At 53.8% G+C, this 18,863-nt stretch overlaps 1 protein-coding gene across 3 annotated transcripts in view; it reads left to right on the top strand.

The window, feature by feature from the left end:
- Nucleotides 1-18,863, top strand: part of SAMD4A (sterile alpha motif domain containing 4A) — a 109,472-nt gene extending 90,609 nt beyond the window's left edge. For 2 of the 3 annotated variants that reach the window (XM_055798017.1, XM_055798024.1), the window contains 9 exons: nucleotides 598-707; nucleotides 1,351-1,437; nucleotides 4,128-4,422; nucleotides 5,790-5,875; nucleotides 8,125-8,243; nucleotides 10,558-10,759; nucleotides 11,066-11,192; nucleotides 12,955-13,038; nucleotides 15,175-18,863. In XM_055798017.1, the coding sequence (XP_055653992.1) occupies nucleotides 598-707; nucleotides 1,351-1,437; nucleotides 4,128-4,422; nucleotides 5,790-5,875; nucleotides 8,125-8,243; nucleotides 10,558-10,759; nucleotides 11,066-11,192; nucleotides 12,955-13,038; nucleotides 15,175-15,203 (1,139 nt within the window). In that variant the 3' untranslated portion in view covers nucleotides 15,204-18,863. Of the gene's footprint in view, nucleotides 1-597; nucleotides 708-1,350; nucleotides 1,438-4,127; nucleotides 4,423-5,789; nucleotides 5,876-8,124; nucleotides 8,244-10,557; nucleotides 10,760-11,065; nucleotides 11,193-12,954; nucleotides 14,350-15,174 lie in introns of those variants that run through there. The other variant, XM_055798022.1, reaches the window with a different exon arrangement.

Genomic DNA, 18,863 nt, shown 5'->3' on the forward strand with positions numbered 1-18,863 from the left:
GATAACGCCTGGGAGGGAAGGAGCCATTTCAGTCACTGCATTTTGAGGTCCCAAGTCATCTTTCTGAAGTGTGTTGCTGGACCATCTTTGATCGCACATCATTTCACCGTGCTCAAAAAAAAAAAAACAACCCTCTTTATTTCACTTTAAGCAGCCGTTTAAAGTTTCAGCACATACCATCTTCTCTCATGCCGTAAATCAGGTGTCTGCCATCTGCAAAACAGCCATTTGCTAATCCTAACCTCGACCGCGCCATCAGCTTCAGCAGTTCCCCCGCTCCTGGGAACAGGGCAGTGAGGAGCTTGGCGTGCAGCAGCACGACACCGGCTCCCCGTGGGCTAATGGCCAGCGGCTCAGCCATGGAAACCCAGCCTCTGAGGCTGTGTCCTCCTCTGGGGGCTGGTTCCTCCAACCATCCGTATCCATAGCACTATGTCCTCCAAAAGGTCCAGGAAGGGCAGCAGGGCATCTAAAGCACCAGTGGGGTGGTGGATGGCACCTAACCAGCTCCTGGCGTTGCTGTTGATGCTACTGCGCATGGTTAAGCCGTGTCTGGAGCTCAGCAGGAGCTCTCATCTCCTTGCCTTTGTGCTGCAGATGTCCCAGCCTGGCTGAAGAGCCTCCGGCTGCACAAGTACGCTGCCCTCTTCTCGCAGATGACGTACGAGGAGATGATGGCCCTCACCGAATGCCAGCTCGAGGCACAAGTACGTCCCACATCAGTCGTAAAGCAATCAGCCATGGTCCCGGTGCTTGCACAGTTGGTAGATGAGATGCCTCCAACACCTCTTTCTGTGTCTTCACATGGAAGGTGTTTCACCTGCAGGTGGTTGGGAAGCGATCGGAGAAAGGAAAATTGGGTCTTTGGGAGTTCCATGTTGTACCTGAAAACGGTCTCGTCCCACATTTCTTACTGAGCCCCAGCACGGAAGTCCCATCACTGGGAGCCACACTTGGGTTTTTTTCCAGTTGGGATTAAGTTCAGGAGGTGCAGGGGCACAGTCTGCAGTAACCAGCTGCTCTAAAGTCAGAGGGGTCTTGGTGGCCGATTGCCTTGTTAACCTTTGAAAATGTCCCCGCTTTCAGATTTACCTCTGCGTTATCCTGGGGATGAAGAGGGTTGGTCAGCACCTTTGCTTCCACTGTGTGAGATGTACCAGGAAGGGACAGACTAGCTGGAAATCTCTATCTTCAGCAAGTCTCAAAGTTATTTTCTATGTCCCCTGTGATCCCTGCACTCAGAAATCTGATTAATTTATCGCAGCCCTTTTCATTTAGGGGAGGAAGGATCTGGGTTGACCCGGCTGCCCTGTGGAAATGTTAATGCCAGGTTTTGTGCTGTTTTTGCAGAACGTTACCAAAGGCGCAAGACACAAAATAGTCATCAGTATCCAAAAGCTAAAAGAAAGACAAAACCTGCTCAAATCTTTAGAAAGGGTAAGTAATCACAACCACTTACGTATTTCTTCTTTTTCAAGAAGCCAGGAATTCATTCTGGGGTGAAGTACTCCAGTTACACATGTTGTTGGAATCTTTTGCAGAGGAATCTGTTGTTGGCTTGTTGGCTTGGCCACATCTGAATGATGTCTCAGACACTTCTGTACCAGATGCAGGTTTTATTTGGGGCTGTATTTTGCAGAGTGGCTCCTAATCCATCTCTGACACGCATGCAGCTGGGATGGCTACACCCTGCAGCACTGGTACAAGCCCTGGCCAGCTCCAGGGTGCTCAGAAACACCTGAGCTTTGAGTGGTGGAGGGCACCACCCCAGCAATGCTGACTGGAAGGGGGATGTCCATCTGCTGAACCGTGATGCAGGACCAGATGTAGCCACACCAGCCATCGCAGTCCTCTCTGCTGCTGGAGAGCCAGCTGTGCAGAGCTTTTAACCCCTGCTTATCCCTCGGCCACTGGGTTATTTCTCCCTTCTCCGTGCCACTGTCCCTCTCATGAGACCCCTCCATCCACAGGGTCAGCATGGGGATCCCCCAGCCCTGTCCCTGCCTCGCTGTCCCCAAAAAGAGAGGGGATATGCCAGTGTCTGTTAGGTCGTTGGCCATGGCTCTTTTCTGGAGCATCATACGGGCAACCAGTCCTTAGATAAAAAGTCAGACACCCACATCAGTGCCTGAACATCTCAAGTTTCCAAGGAGGACCAACAGAAACTTCTTTGTCACTTCAGCAAAAGCCAAAACTCTGCAGAAATGGCCGTCGGAGAAGCAGCAGCACCACAGACATGGTGGGAGCAGCTCCCCCATCCTCTCACTATTTATTATCGCAATACTGTATTAGATTTAATTGCACCATCTTCAAACAGCAACTTGCAGAGCCTCCCGCTAGGGGCTTTTAAATACTTATGTGGTGTGTTGCTATTTATTGGTGTTTTTGTTAGCTCACTGCTTCACTATTTATTTATAATATGGGATTGTACTCAGAGTATGGCAGGAGCTAGTAAAGCCATATTTACCTCCATATATTAATAATAACTGTTAAATCCAAGAGACAGCCCGCTGGATTGTGCTCGCTTCGGCGATGTGTTTTGCAGGCGATTGCACAGCCTCTTCCCCTGCTTCTCTGCCTGGGTTTTGAAATACGGTATTGATTGACTGGTGCAGTGCAGGAGCTTAAGCCCAGTTCAGCTGATACAACCAGCCATGCACACTGTAAAATACAGGAGATAAGTGCCAGGGGCTGCTTCTGAGCCCTCGTCGGGTGGGTTTGGGCTCTGGGGCTGTGACCGTGGCCCACGTTGCTGGGGCTCGGAGGTGCCTGTGATCTGCTTTACTTGGGAGGAGATGTCTCTGGTTTTCCAGGCTCCCCATCCAATTTCTTTTTGCTAAACAAGAGCATGTGTGGGACTTGATTTTTTTGGGCAGCGTCTTGCTGCTAAAGATCGCTGCTTTCCTGGAAAGAGCTGCTCCACCCCTCTCTGCCAGTTAGCAGAGCGGGATATTTCCCAAAAAATAGTGCCCAGCAGACTGGCACCAGGTCTTGGAGAGAAGTGGAGCTGAGACATCGGAGAGCGAGCCAGGGGTGCAGCAGGAATTAGGGGAACAACCATTTCAGGGCTTCAGCTGGCTCACACGCAGCCTGTGTGCCCACCTCGTGTCTCTGCACTAGGCACAGCCAGGACTCGCTCCAAAAGCTGCCTCTTTCCAAGCGGCATCCTACGAGCCAGACCGTGCAGGAACCTGCAATGAGCTGTTCTGGTCCAGGCTACCTTAAAAACAAAATGCAATTATTTCCCATCAGTGGAACAAGGGTCTGACTGTAGAAAGGGAGTTCTTGGTCCAGACTATAACTGACAGCAAGGCTGGGGGTGTACCCAAATTCTCCCCAGGGTCTCCAAGCTGAATGTTTCCACTATAGGGATGTAAGTTTGCCTGCAAGCTCGTGGTCTCCCCTTCTGTGTCTGACCACAACCCACCCTGCGCCCCTTGAAATCCTCCCTTTCCCCTCTGCACCCACTCCCCCAGCTCATCCCAGTGCGGACAGGGATGTCCCCACTTCTCTGCTGCAGGACAGGCTCCTGCATCCCAGTGCGGTCCTGGGCTCCACGATGGTCCCAGGGCATAAGGATGCTGTGGCAGGCACTTTGGGGCTGAGCGATTAATGGAGAGCCAGGTGTGAAGGCAGTGCTCGAAGCTGGAGACAAGCCTGTGGTTAAAAAATATAATTCCAATTAAATAAAGCTGAAATGGTTGTGGGATTGCTGGGGAGGGAGCAAGATACGTGCTGGTCTGGGCGTTGAAATCTCACAGGCTCAGTTGCTGTCACAGAGTTGCCATCTTCCTGGTAGAAATTTGGAAACACTGAAGCTAGGTCATCGCTGGGTTTGTATCCCAGTGCTCGACAGGGCATGTTTTCTCTGGGAGTTAGGTCCGAGCATATCCATGGATAATCAGACACAGTCCCTGCAGCAGCCCCATGCTCCCCTGGTCTAAGGAAAAGACTCGGTGAATGAAACACGGCTGTTGAAGATGGACTGCGGCAGGGTCCTGGAGCAGGAGCAAGGCTGTCGGCTTTGGTGGGAATTTTCTGGGGAATAACAGTAGGGATCTGGTTCCTAGCTGATGCCCTGTTGTCCCTGCAGAGACAAACCCTCTTCTCTCCACTTGAATCCACAGGACATCCTGGAAGGTGGAAACTTGCGTGTCCCGCTGCAGGAACTACACCAAATGATCCTCACCCCCATCAAAGCCTACTCTTCCCAAAACTTGAGCACGGAGGAGCACAGCCGGGACGCAGACTCGCATCACCCCTCCTCCCTGATGGGCTCCGACAGCCAAGGCTCTGACTGCAAGGACTCTGCCGCGGGGGGGATGCAGCAGCACCATTTGCCAGGATGCGAGGGCGAGTCAGGGGGGGGCCCTTTGCCCGAAGGCGACCTGCCCGGACAGTTCACCAGAGTGGTGGGGAAAGGTGAGCGGCTGTCACTTATTACTGGTGTCCTCGCTGGGGAGAGCTGCTTCAGGGCAGGGTGTGTGCACCGGCAGCACTGGCAGCAGCCTTTCTCTGAGCTCCTGCAAGCCACAGTCCTAGGGGTGATGATTTTTTGAGGCTCCATCACGCTGTGGTAAAGAGGTAAGAGCATGGGTGGGGAGGTGGGCAGTGGTTTTTGGGAGGAGCAGCGATGGGATGGGCTGCCTGCCCCCCGGTTGGGGACAGATAGCATCCTCTCCCTTCCCATTTAGAGCCCTGGAGGCGTCCCACCAGTCCGGAGGTGTTGACAGCAGCATCCCTTAGGCTTGCTTTGTTTGGTGGGGTAGCGGTGGTGCATGGGCTGGATGTGAGCCGTCTAGAGTGCAGATCAGCTGGGTCCAAGCCCCTTTTTAAGCCCTGGATTATATGCAGGACATCCAAAATACCCAGGTGTCATTCCATGCCTGGTGCGGGGTGCACGGCTTTGCATCAGGATTAACACACTGGCAAGTGCACACGAGTGACGTGAAGTAGGGTCTGACCTCCTGTGCTGTGTACAGGGCTCTGGAGCCAATTTGTGTGAGCCTGGATGTGTCCTACCTCCCATCGGTGGCACCTGAGCTGTCGGTGCTGGCCACGTGGCGGGAGATCTCCCTGGGGAAGAGGAGAGAGGAGCCTCATCTGCAGGCTCACGTGGGAGACCGGGAATAGAAAGAAGCTCGTTGGGATGCCACAAAGAAATACCAGCCCCTGTATAAAAGCTTGGTGCCAAATATCTGACCAGCTAATTGACTGCATGCACAAACAAACGTGGGTTTGGGGCCCCATTTTAAACCCGCTGATGAATTCAGCCCGTGACAAATGGCTCCGTCACGCAGGAAGCTGCACGTATGGCACAAGCCTTGCCAGGACAAGGTGTCCTCCTGGACCACGAGGCAACCCTGCCTGGGGCTTAAGACAGGGGAGACTCGTTTCTGCTTGCTTTTATGGCATTAATTCCAAAAGAGGTTAAAACCCATCGGGATAAGGTGGGAATCTGTTTGCAGCGAGGGCAGATTTTGGCCATAGGAGCAGGAGCTCTGCCAGCGCCTGCTCTTGCATAGGAATAGGGAATAATCCTGTGCCCCTGATATGCTCAGGTCTAATTTTGGTGACTCCAGTGGTGTTACTCTGGATTTACACCATCATAACAGAGAACAAAATCTGGGCCTAAATATAGGACAGCATGGCAGGAATTGGGGAAGGACATTTCTTCTCACTGATGAGAAGACCTGCCCATGGGACAAGGGAAACAGGTTGTCCAAGGTGTTTGTTGGACCCCAGCTCGGTGTTCCCGTGCCCATTTCTCTTCTCTCTTTTTTTTCCAGTATGCACACAACTTTTAGTTTCCCGACCTGATGAAGAGAATATAAGTTCCTATTTACAGCTCATAGACAAATGTCTAATCCATGAGGTGAGTCGTGACAGATCATCTAAAGCTGTTGTTCTCATCACTTAGGAACTGTTTCCAAAGTGTCTGTTTATGTAAACTTTTTGGTTTCTAGCACAAATATTTTGGGGGGGTATTAACGGGAATTCTGACAGAGCGGGACTGGAGCAGGAGGTAGTTCCAACGTGGTGCATGGACATGTTGCTCCCCCCTACGCTCACTTAGTTGCCAAGGTCTGGAGCTGGGAAATTCATCTGGCTCGTGACAGTCCGATCAACAGCTGGATGAAAGAAAAACACCCAGGATGAACATGCAGGCTGTTTCTATGACACAGACCCGATGATCCCTCGGCGTTGCCGCCTCCTGTTTTGCAGCATGTGGTCCTGGGGTTTTGCAACAGGGGCATCTGCTTCTGCTCCCGGCAGATCTGCCTTTGCCAGGTGATGGCTTGGGATGGCTGAGGCAGTGCCACAGGGCTCTGGCACGCTCCTGCCTGGTGGCAGGGAGGGATGGCCCGTGTCCCCAGTGTCCTGCAGCATTTTGTACCCATGCCGGCTGCACCTGGAAGGACAAGCTGCTTCTCAGCGCCTGCCCATATGGCGGGGGTCAGGGGAAGATCGCACGCCCTCTGGTAGGAGCTGCAGGCTTTAAATGTTTCTCAGTTATTTGTTTATAGAAAAATGTGCTGGAAAGCACGGAAAAATCTCCTCCAGAGAGGGCTGGTGGCTGCAAACCCTAAAAGGTGGTGCACAGCACGTGGAAGAGGAGAGAGGCAGCGTGCAGCCCCTTTCCTCGCAGCTGAAGCCAACTCCCGAGCCACGCTTATGCAAAGGTTTGATCCATGGATCTCTGCAGGGCCACACACAGGGCATCTGGAATTGGGGTGAAATTGTTGGATCCCGGGCAAAATGGAAGCGCTTCATCATATTTTCTGAACAGTGCTCTTGGGCACCTCTGTCAGTCGCGGGCGGGGGGGTTCAGTGCATTTTGCTGGCAGTGCCTGTGGTGCCAGCTGACATTTGGCCCCGTGTGGTATCGGGGTGGCACCCACTGTTGGGGTTTGCTGCAAAATGAGTTCAGAGCCATCGATATGGTCGTCTTGGTGCTTTACATAGTGGAAAACAGCTGGAGGGGCTGGAGCGGGGAGTATGTTGTGCCCCCACTTGCTCCCCTCTTGGACAGCATCAGAGCCTGGAAATGGTGCCTGGACTTTCTGAATGGCCGAGCAGGGTATCTCGGGGGGAGCAGAGGTGCCAAGAAAGGGACAAGGGTGGTGGGAGCAGAGGGGCCAGGGCTGGAGAGCAGAGCCAGGAAGACATGGAGCTGCAGAGGGGCTCATTTTCCAAGAGCACCCAGGGTGGCCGTGGTGACGCAGCATCACCCCACCAGTGCCAGCCTGTGTCCCAGGGAGCACTGTCTGTGTCGGCTCCGGTGTAATCAGCACTGGGGGAGAGCGTCTCCTCTGGAAGGCGGTTCAGAGCAATCAAGTCAGATGCTAATTAGCCTCCAGATTGTCCTCCGGAGACCTCTACTTCTCTCTGCCGCCAGCGTGGAGACGTTGGGTGTCTAAAGTTAGCTGTGGTGGGCACGTGGGTGTCCCCGTAACCCACACCGTAACCCACACCGGCTGCCAGGAGGTCTGGGGCGTTTTGGGAGGAGGTTCTGTCCACTGCATGGGTGACCTTCGCAGGGAGCCTGGCGGGTGACAGAGCTCACCCTGGGTGACCTCCCACAGAAGCCGTCGGTGCCAGGAACGGAGCCGAGCTCTGCCCAGCCCGGAGGAGGAGGACAGGATGCAGGATGCCATAGAGCAGCTCTGTTTTCCAAATCCCAGCTTTTTCCCACCCTGGCAACATTTTCTAGAGCCACGTCCAGGTGACAAGTGTCACCACCTGGCAGGGACCAGCCATCAATCCATGGGAAGCTGCACTCACAGCCTGGCAGCAGGCAGGGAGCTCGGGGCTGTGGCAGGGAGCAGGGAAGCTGTGGGGAAGCCCTGCTGTGCTGGAGCTGGGGGGGCAGCAGCCTCGGGGGCAGAGCCGGGCCATTGCTCAGGGGCACAGGGGACACTGCCGGAGCGTTTTCTCCACCTGAGATGAGTAAATCCTCAAGAGAGACCGAGGTTTCCCTCTGGACTTGCCAGTGGGGCTCGACTCACGCCACCGCCCGCTCCAGCTGTTTTTCTTTAGCCACACACCCACAGACGCATCTCTGCTCACTTTGTCCAGAAAAATATTCATGTTTCCTTTTTTTCTCTCTTTTTTTGGGGGCAGGCGTTTACAGAGATCCAGAAGAAACGGCTGCTGTCATGGAAACAGCAGGTGCAGAAACTCTTTCGGTCTTTCCCTCGGAAATCCCTACTGGAGCTGTCAGGCTATCGGCAGCAGAGGAGGTACGTGGAATTTCGGGGGTGGAGGGGTGGATGCAGCATCTGGGGGTCCGGCAAGAGCATCTCAAGTGGGACCAGTGTCTCCCAACAGGGAGGGTTGGATCCTGCCAGGTTCAGAGCTGCATTTTGGGAGGGAAGAGGCTTGGAAAAGCTTCAGTGATAAAACCCCAGGCACTGGCTGGGAAGTGAAAGCAGCAGTAAGTTCACTTGTATGTGTGGTCGGTGCTTACCCCGGCGGTTGTGCCCCTGCCTGCTGCCCTTTGCTAATTACGTCAGCGCTGGAGTTTCACCAAAAAGCCATCAACTGGCAAAAAAAGGCTTGGAGCATGCAGAGGATGCAGAGGGCTGGGGTCAGAACACCGGGTAGGGCTGTATTGCAAACACTGTGTTCGCTCACTTCCAGGGTGATGCTGGATTTTGGGGCATCCTAGAAAAATGTTGGGGTTATGGCAAAGAAGATACATTTTTAGATGAGTTTTAACAATAACATCAGCCTTTTGTTTCATTTTGCTAAGTCTGTTTTATTGCAGTCTCATGCAAGTTCTTTTTTCTCAAAAAGGAAATGTTTTGGAGATAACTGGGAGCATTGGGACAGCTGGGATGCGAGTTCGGAAGGAACAAGCGCAGAACCAGAGTGTTCCCCAGTGTTATGAAATAAAATATTTTGGAACGGAGAAAAATAAGATGTTTCAGTGTTTGTGGCACGATCGGATGCAGAATAGGCAAGAGCAAAGGTTTTTGATGGACCCATTTGCTCTGGGCTGTCACTGGTGCAGCAGTTTAGCTGCGCAGCCAGGCTGACCCCAAGCACAAGATAGAGCCGCTGGCTTGAAATGATCCCAGTCCCTTTCCTGGAGCCACGCAGGATGCTCTCCAGTTTCGTTGCTGCTTTTGGGTGGTTTGCATTTTACGTGTCTTCTGTTCTTTCTGCTCCTGGGAAGCTACGGGCGAGGAATGAGCATGCAGCCAGCCCTGGTTTTCTCATGGGGATTTAATGGCAAGAGGGTTTCTTGGAAGAAGTTTAAAGAAAACCCGTCATACTCCTGCCTAGTAAATTTATCTGGTTTTGGAATCCCAGCGTGCTCATGTCGTCTGCAGCATGTTTGCAGCCACCCACACAAGCAGGAGAGATGAGGGCTGGGAGGAAGGTGAGCTGAAACATCTGTGAGGATGATGAAGCTGGAGAAGGGCAGGAGGGAACGGGGAGTGTAAAAGCAACCGCAGCGGTGCGTTTGCGGAGTGCTCCTACCCTTAAACCTGGTAATGGCATTGCTGTCCTGCTGCCCAGCTGGTCGGGCAGAGCCACCAAGCTGATGTTGTGCAGAGGAGACCCACACTGCTTGTGTTTCCAAGGATTACCTGATATTTTTTGTCATTCCTCTGGTTTTAAATGGGGAGGGATGCCGATGTGTGCGACCCTCCCCTCCAAGGAGTAACAAAGATGGTTTTGTGCCCTGAGACCTGTGTCTCGGGACGTTTGGGCTGCGTGGTCTTGGGTCCAGATGGTTTTGCTCTGACCGCAGGGAGCTGGATGAGGTTTGCAGTGCAGAGACGGGAGCAGGTGCAGAGCCAGTCCCACCTCTGCAGGAATGTGCCTTTTGGTCGTCCCCTCCCTAGGAAATCTTGGATTTGTTAGGTAATTTTAACCAAATTTTACAGAATTTGAGACGTCTCAGAGAGGACTGTGTTTGTAAAAATAAGCCTCCTGGAAGGGGAGGCAGCCTGACCCTTCAAGCATTCCCACAAAAGAAAACCCAACAGCATCAGCTGAACCTTTATCAGACACTAGAGAATCCACACAAGATATCTCTTTTGTACAGTTCAAAGGCATGAAGAGTTTAAGTCAAAACCCAAGAAATCAGGTGCTGCTAGCTCCAGTGCCCAGGGAATTACCTGCATTATTTTAACTTGCATTTAAGAACAGGCCTATTTTGCAGGAGTAAAATAAACTTTAAAGAAAAATAGTGAGAATCTGACAACTGCAGAAGGGGGAGAGGGTGACTGGCAGGTAGGAAGAAGAAAGGATGCCGCTGCGGTATGCCCAGACCTCCTCCTTCCCACTGCACGTGCGGATGGAGGACCATCCTCAGCAGGATGGGAAGGTCGGGCCAGGAGCAGAGCTTGCGGTGGTCCGGTGGCCGTGGGATGGGCACGGGGTGGCGAACCCCGGTACGGCACTTTGCAACAACACTGGGGCACGCTCGGGACGTTTGGCTGTTGGTCTGAGCGCACCAAACCAGCCGCTCGCCCCCGTGCTGGCAGCACCGTCCCCTCCCAGGGGCCCGTTTCTCACCCTCAGTGCTTTCTCTCTCCGCAGCCGAGGCTTTGGCCAGTCGAACTCCTTACCGACAGCCGGATCTGCAGGGGCAGGACTGGGCCGGCGGAACCCCCGCCAGTTCCAGATCCCCTCCCGCAACCTCCCCACTGCCCGGCTGGGGCTGCTGGGCCCCAGTGGGCTGCTGGGCACCCCCCAGCGCAGCCCTGCCGCCAGCCCCGCCATCCTCAAGCAAGGCAGACAGGTTGGTCAGCGTTGACGGCATCTCCAGCTTTTCCAGACAAGCTTCCTTTGCTTTTCCTCCTCTAAATTATTCAGATCCCTGGCTTTGTTCTCCTTTTCAAGCGAGCAAGACCAGTTTGCTGGCCTTTGAGTTGCGCTCTCCTCCGGGCAGCGGGATGCAGAAGAGGGAGCGGCGGCGGGGGGCGGTGGGGGGAGGCAAACCAAGGGGTGGGGGGCCGGGGAAATGAGCCCAAGGGGAGTTATAAATACACAGCACAGAAGCCTCCATTTCACATCCCACACCCCTCTTTCTGTTTGCTTCCCACAGAACCTCTGGTTTGCCAACCCCGGGGGCAGCAACAGCATGCCCAGCCGGAGCCACAGCTCGGTGCAGAGGACGCGCTCGCTGCCGGTCCACACCTCCCCGCAGACCATGCTGATGTTTCAGCAGCCAGGTAGGAAGCAGACATTTGCTTTTTCACTTACCCACAGCCTGGCGAGACGAGGGGAGGCTGCATGAAAGGCTCCCTGGCGGGGAGCCTCGCCACAGGCACGCCGCTGTGCCGGCACAGCCCGAGCTGGGTATCTTTGGCACTAGTGGGATTAATGGGTTGATTGACCCAGTGGCATCACCGGAAGGATTTTTGACCCTATATATAACATCTTGGCCCTATATAGAAGTGTTGGTGCCTTACCTAGCTTCTGAGGGGCTTCATGCCAGGTGGGGAAGGCGGTAGCTCATCCGTCACCTTTTTTGCTCATGTGTGGACACAGAGACCTGGTGGGGAAGGACTGCCTTTGCCCACTCAAGGGGAATTCTTTTCATGATCCGTGTGAAGGCAAATGGTGCTACATCGGTGCTTCCCTCCCAAACACTGTGAAAATGCTCCCATATATAGGAGCATCCTCTGATTCAGGAGGGTTTCTGCTGAACTTGACCCCTGAACCTGGAGCATCCTACCAATTAGGATATTCATGCTTTTTTTCTCTGTGTATCCCTTCATTAGCCTTTAAGCCTGACTTTTCTTACCAGCACGCTTACCATAACGTTTTATACCACAGGACAGGGATTTACACACACCCCCCAGTAAACTAAACCTCATCCATAAGGTTCTGCCATGGTCTCGGCTTGGCAGCTCCCCTCACATCACACGCCTGCGGTGTTTTAACTGCATAATTTAGGCAGCAAATGTCCTGTCCAGCAAAAGCAGCGTCTGTTTTTGGGTATTGATTAAACACCAGGACAAGGGCACATTTTTGCATGCGCTGAGGGAGAATAAATAGGTTTCTCTTTGCATGTTAGCCTGCGGTGACTGAGGGTGTAGGAGGATTAGGGAGCCAAAGATGCAGACCGAGTCACGAAGAAAATAAGCAATAATGTGGTGCTGGGCTCTCAAACCACTTTTCATCAGGCTGCGGGGACCTCAACCCTCCTGAATCTCATCCCATGTTCCTGTGAGCCCGTGGCAAGCAGGAGATGCCACCCAGCAGTAGCAAAAGCTGTATTTGCAGCTTTTACTGCAGAGCATGCAGTTTGGTGCGGTAGGGATCAGGCCGGGGTGCTGCAGCACACCAAACTTTGTTCACCCCCTTTTTTTGTGCTCACCCCCCACCCGGGGTGGTGGCAGCGGGGCCGTGGGCGACCGAGCAGCCGGTGAAGCCGGCCATGGAAAAGCCGGCTGGCGGCTCCGCCGGTCTGTGCTGCCATCCCACGTCCAGCACTAGCCCTGCCTGCACGCTGCCTGCGTGGGCAGCTCCCGGCTCCCCGGAGCCACTGGAAGGTTTTGCACATATTGAGAGTTTTGCGGGGCTTGGGCAAGGGGAGAGCCCAGGGCTGTCCCCTGCTGGGGCGGGGGTCCCGCTCTCACCCCAGCTCCCCTGCAGCATCTCTGACTGGTGCCTGAACCCCTCGTTTCCATCCATCTCCTGCTGCAATGCCATTGCCTCTTCCCAGGTTTACCCCTTATTGAGAAGAAATAGGGGAGCAATGACTATTTTTGCAACTGTCTCTTGCCGGCTGTGATGGTTGCACCAGGAAGCAAAGCGCTGCCAGAGTCCGGCCGTGCGGTCAGAGCCTTCTGGGGCATCTTTCCAGTGGTTTCCTCCCTCGTGCGCACCCGTGCCAGTGGCAGCAGGGCAGGCAGGGTGTGCAGGGCAGGCGGGCGGGAGCCCTGCTAGGTCCCCTGACCAAAGTCTCCTGTCCCTTTCTCCCCACAGAGTTCCAGGTGCCGGTGACTGAACCTGACATCAACAACAGGCTGGAGTCCCTGTGCCTGAGCATGACGGAGCACGCGCTCAGCGGTGAGCACTCCCTCCTCCTTGGGCTCTTCCAGCATGTCCACGCTGCCTCCACCGAGCCCCCTGGCACCTGTCCCGTTACCCCCCAAAACCTGGGACAGGCTGTGGCTGTGAGGGGTCAGGATGACGGTGGGGCTGGATGCACAGATGCTCCCGGGGATGCTCCTGGGAGGGGTCGGACGGGGACATTGGCTTCTCTCGGCGAAGCAGCCGGGGCAGGGGGTAAAACCGAACACAGGGTTCGCATGCAGCACTAGTGGAGTCCGTGCTTATTAGCCACTAGTTAGCTTGCTAATAATAATTAGTATTAGCTCACTAGTCTATTACTAGTTTTTAATAAAAGCCCCTGCCACCAGTGTGCTCACGTGGCTCACAGGCTTGGGAGTATTTTACCCTTCTGCCACCAGCATCCCTCGTTTGGCCGGGGGGTGCGGGAGCCCAGGACACGGGGCTAAAACCCTGCCGGGCGCTGTGCTGGGCACTGTGCCAGTGGCACTGATGGCTCCTCACCTGTGCCCGGGGTGGCTGCAGCTGCCAGCTCAAGCAGGGGGTAACAGGCATGGGGAGGGAGGAGGACCAGGCAGAAAAAACAGGCAGGAAAGCTGGAAAAGGCAACAGCAGCGCAATGGAGAGCCCGGTGCAGCAAAAAGCACCGGCACCAGAAGCGCCTAGCACCCCTCGCCGATGCACTGGACCCCCAAGCAGAAGGATGACCCCTCTCCCCGGCAAAGGGACGAGCACGGCCACCAGCATTGCCCAGACCCTCCTGAATAACCAGCTGGGGTCTCGCCCCGGCAATCCCCGGACTGTGTGGAACAGTTGAGGACGGGAGCCCTCGGGGAAGATGAGTGCCACCGGGGAGGATGAGTGCTACCGGGCTCCCTGCAGCAACGCCACGGCCCGTCCGGGGAGAGGGACGGAGGAGCCAGGACTGTAAGAGGCAGCAGAGCCCTGGCAGCGCCGCAGCAGCATCCCTGGCTGGGAAGACAAGGACACTTCTGTCACCCGAAGCGGTTCTCCGGCGTGTGCCCAGGCGAGGCTTAGCTGTCTTGTTCCTCTGCAGGGTACTGTTCCTCCGAGTTATTTTTTCCAGGTTGCATACCCGAGCCTCTGGAAACTGGTTGTGCTATAAATAGCTCTTAAAAAAATAAACCTTCGGGGGAGAAAAAAAAAAAAAAAAGGCGTAACAAACCTGTTTGTTTTTAGTCTTAAGAAGGGAGGTGGCCGTGATGCCCTGGGTAGCGTAACAGGGAGCGCTCTGTTCGGGGGCTACCCTGGGAGCTGCCCCCCCGCCCACGCTCTCCATCCCAGGGATGGGGGGTTGGGATGAGGGACGGGGGTGGTTGCGGCCGGAGGAGGGCTGGGGGGTGGGAAATGCTGCTGGGTGTTGATTTCTGGCCCCATAAGAGCTGCCGGTGCCCAGGAGGTGGCGGAGGGGGGGGGCTGCTGGCTGCAGCGTCCTTTGTGTGGCGTTGGGATGGGTCGTGGACCCCTCACTCCTGGGCTCGGGGCTGCAGCTGAACGTGTCCTTGCTGTGATGGGACGCTGGGGACAGGGGCTCTGGGGAGACAGAAATGACTCGGGGCAGGGGGTTGGGTGCTGCCATCATCCTCAGACGGAGGAAAATTTTGCATCCTCTGCGGTGCAGGTGTTGCAGGGCCGGGTTAGGTGGGGGGAAGGCAGCCCCCCGTGACTGGCTCCAGCTCCGTCCCCCCACTCCTGGGCAGTGGGTCATGAACTTGACCTGCGGGGGGGGGGGGGGGGGGCATTCCCAGACTTACACCCATCTTGCAGTGAGTCCAGGCTGCCCAGAAGCCCCCTCTGCTCCAGGGAAAGGTGCCATGGGGACGGGGCAGAAAGCCTGGACTGGTGTTGGAACAGCGACCTGGGGGGCTGCTGCGGGGTGGGGACAGACGGTGGAATGGAGGCACTGGCAGAGTGCTGACACCCCAGAACCCCTCTGCACCCCCCTGGGGTGATGGGGAGGGGGTGGCTTCGCAGTGCCACCTCACCGTAGGGTCTGCGGGTTGAGGGTGCTCTGGGGGTCCGTTCCCCTCCACTCCCCAGCTCAGGGGATGCTGGTGCAAGGTGAGCAGCTGCTCGCCAGGGCTGCTGCTAACTCTGCCTTCCTGCTTGCAGATGGTGTCGACCGAACCTCCACGATCTAGAAGGCGTCGCAACGGGGACGCTGGCCGGGAGAACAACTGCTGCGGGTCCAGCGGCGAGGTCGGGGCTTGCAGGGAGCCTCAGCGATAGCTTGCATCCTTTCTCCTCTCTCTCCTCCTCTCCTCTCTTTTTCTCTCTCTCCTGTTTTAATTTTGTGAATGTGTAGATTGTCCTTGTGAACATATCATTAGACTTGGAATTTGTGTTGTCATTTATTACATCCATGCTAGGGGGGAAAAAATGGCAAAAAAAATCGACAACGATGATGAAAAGCATGGGGAGGGTGGGGAAGGACGCGGCAGGAGAGTGCTGACAACGGAGGGTTCACCAGAGCACCATGGGCAAGCCCTGTTTCTGGACAAGGATACGAATGAGTGCCGAGTATCACACAGGGACGTGTGTGACCAAAAACCCTTTGAGGAGGATTTGCCAGTCCTGCCAGGGGCTTCGGGGCCGGTGGTCCCATCTCTTGAGTTTTGCTGCCTTCAGGCATAGACTGGCCCGGCGAGCCCAGAGTTAAAAAACAAAAAACAAATCAAAACCAAATAATAATGAAAATAACCCCAAAATTTCCTTTCAGTTTAGCCAAGAGCATCCGCAGTTTCAATGCAGCATTGTGCACCGGGCAGAGGAGGCGGAGGGTCGGCGGGCGCCTGCTGGGCGTGGGGTCGGTCCCCTGTCCCTGCGCCCCTGGCATGGGTCAGGGTGTGGGGATGTGGGGGGGTGGGGTGGGGTGTCTCGTCTTGCCCAGCAGAGGGTCCCGGGGGATGTCAGTGAAGGGGGGGGGACACACTGGGTGAGTTTCCATGTCTCTTGCCTTGCCTGCACAGGTACCAGGAAGGTGCTGCATCTTGGCTTTACACATTTGGCCCCAGCCTGCCAAAATCCAGCCATAAGGGGCTTTTCCAGCCCAGGGGTGGCTAACGAGGGATGAAAGAGGCTTGGGAGCAAGCCTGTGGTTTTATTTAGCCAAATTAAAAAAAAACCAAGCCCCAAAAGGCACCAAAATGCAGCTTCACAGCCCCCTTTTCTTGGCACTAAACACATGCCAAGGAGGAGACTGTGGCTGTGGCTTGGCTGCCCCCTTGCCCCCTGCCACAGGGAGCTAAATTTGAGCCAAGGGCATTAAATCGGTAAATCCGACACGGTGCTGCTCAAGCCCGTGCTCAAAGCAAGAAGGGGGACAGAGAAGCCATCAGTGCAACAGTGATGCTTGGCATAGTGGCAGCTTTGCTCCTGCTGGTCCTCATGCTGCTCCGAGTCTTCTGATGGAATAATAAATTGAAGATTAATTAAAGAAAGGAGGTGATGGGTGGGAGCAGCAGCCATGGAGGTTGCAGCAATATTCCCAAAATGAGCTGGACCGTAAGCACCGATGGGCAGCAGTGTGTGCTGGGACCAGTGGGAGCAGGGCTGGGGGCTAAGGGGAACCAGAGCATCGGCTGGGCCAGCAGGGATGGGAGATGTGTGAATCCATTTGCCATGCAGCATTTTTAAGTTGTTTTCTAAAAAAAACAACAAAAAAACCACGAAAAAACACAAGTGCCAAATGCAATGTTTTATGTTTGCCATTCCTTGGTGCCCTGCTTCCCAGCAGGCATGAGGTAGGGTGGGGTGTGCGGGGGGGAGCGGAGAAGGGGAAAACGGAAAGCGAGGGAGGTCGGGAAGAGGTGTGAGAAGGTGAAGGCAAAGAGGGGGCTGGAGGGGGCTGAGCCGCAGGCGCCAGCCGGCGCTGGACACCTGGGCCACCCCCTGAGCATCCCCAGGTTGTATGAAACCGAGGTGTGAACACAACCGCTGTAGCAGGAGCCTTCCTCGGGAAAGGCTCAAATGTATTTACGGAGCTGAAATTCTATTTATTCCTTCGCTGACTATAGAAACAGAGGTTATCTGATTGTTAAGAGATATTATTTTGGATATATTACCTATTAACTTGCTATGGCTGGTAACCATGATAATGTCTGTTATTAACAACCACCAAATAATTCAATTGTTTTTTCCTTTTGTTAAAAAAAAAAAAAGAGCTTCTTTTCCATTGACAGTGTTAATAACAACTTAGTTGTGTTTGCTGTTCCTTGGTTGTTTTTTTCTAAGTAACAAAAAAAAATAATCGTGGCTTCAGTTGCGTTCAGGAAGTCCTGCTTGGCCCTGGGATGCCTGTGCTGAGTGCAGGCAGCAGAGGTCCAGAAAAAGAAGTTCAGAAAAAAAAAAGAAAAAAAAAAAAAAAAAAAAGCTTGAATCCTAAAAGAAAATAAAAATTATTTATAAAAAGAAAAAAGGGGAAAAAAAAAACAAAAAACCACAAAAAACCAGTTGCATGAGTGAGGCTGTGAAGTCAAATCTTTAGTAATAAAGCGGCAGTGCCTTTCTTTTTTGTATTCACCCGTTCACCCCACGTGCAACTGTTTTGTACCACGCGCGCGTTGTGGCTAGGGCGATGTCGCCACCACGGGGGCCCTCGGTGTTGGGTGGGCATCTCCCCCCCACCCTGCTCCCCCAGAGACAGCCCCTGGCGCCCCCAGCGCCCACCGGGGACCTTTTACTGGTGCTGTTCCCCTGAGCCGTCCCCGGCTGCGGCGGGGGGGCCGGCCAGCTCAGCGCCCAAGTGTCCTTGGGTCCGGCGGATGCTCCCCGTGGCTGCGACACCCGGGGGGGGAAAAACCAACCACAAAACCTTTTTTTTTTTCCGAGGTGACCTCCCCCTCCCCAGGGACAAGCCCTGCGCTCGACTGGACTTGAGCTGGGCTTTGCCTTGGCTTGCTCAGCTCATTAAAAAAATCTTAGCGGGGGTCAAGCCCAGCCAGCATCCAGCAGGAAAATCCAAAACTGTGATTTACGCTCGCGAGTGGCGCAGAGCAAAGCTCAAGGTTGGTCAGCACTTAGGGAAACGATTTCTGTTGTCACCTTTCTCCATGTCGGGGTGCGGCTGTGCCCCAGGTTTGGCTTTCTGAATGTGCCTGATGGAAAGTGGGTCCTGCAGACGTCTATAATTTGCACACAGCGACGATAACACTAAAGTTGATTTTATACGAGTCATCAGAGTTTGCAAAGTGAGTTTTATTTTTTGTATTCCTTTATCTTTACTTAAAGGTGAATGTGTATTCCTCTGGGAGGAATAGGAAGAAAAAAAAAACAAACAGGAATGTTAATAATGTTAAACAGAATACTTCCTCCCTTATTAATATATATATAACCCTTATGTATTTATGCATACTGTAAGCTTACTTTAAAAAGCTTTGAACTCTCTTCTGTTGCATGCCGTTCCTGGGCAGCCTTTTATTGTACATGCATGCCTTTAGTCCTGGTTTTTCTGTACAAAGTTAGTGCACAAAGAACTATTTTTGCCTAGTTAATGTTGCCGAGCAATGCATATTTTTAATTTCTTTTCTTTTTTTTTTTTTTTTTTTTGTCATATATGGAAATAGCATGTTTGTTACATGTAAAAGCTTCCCGATATAAAGAAATACTAATGTTTGGAGATGCCGGTCTTTGCAAGTGTACAGTTTTCAAATGTTGTTCCCAGTGAAACACCCTCGTGATTTCAACTTGCTCCAATGTATTTATTACTCATTTCCTCCCATGTAACTAGGAATCATGGCTATATTTCATATCAACGTTATATTGAAAGTGAAGGGAGATGATTAATACAAGGTTTTGTAACA

Source organism: Falco peregrinus, chromosome 1 (assembly GCF_023634155.1).
Source record: "Falco peregrinus isolate bFalPer1 chromosome 1, bFalPer1.pri, whole genome shotgun sequence".
Classification (NCBI taxonomy): Eukaryota; Metazoa; Chordata; class Aves; order Falconiformes; family Falconidae; genus Falco; species Falco peregrinus.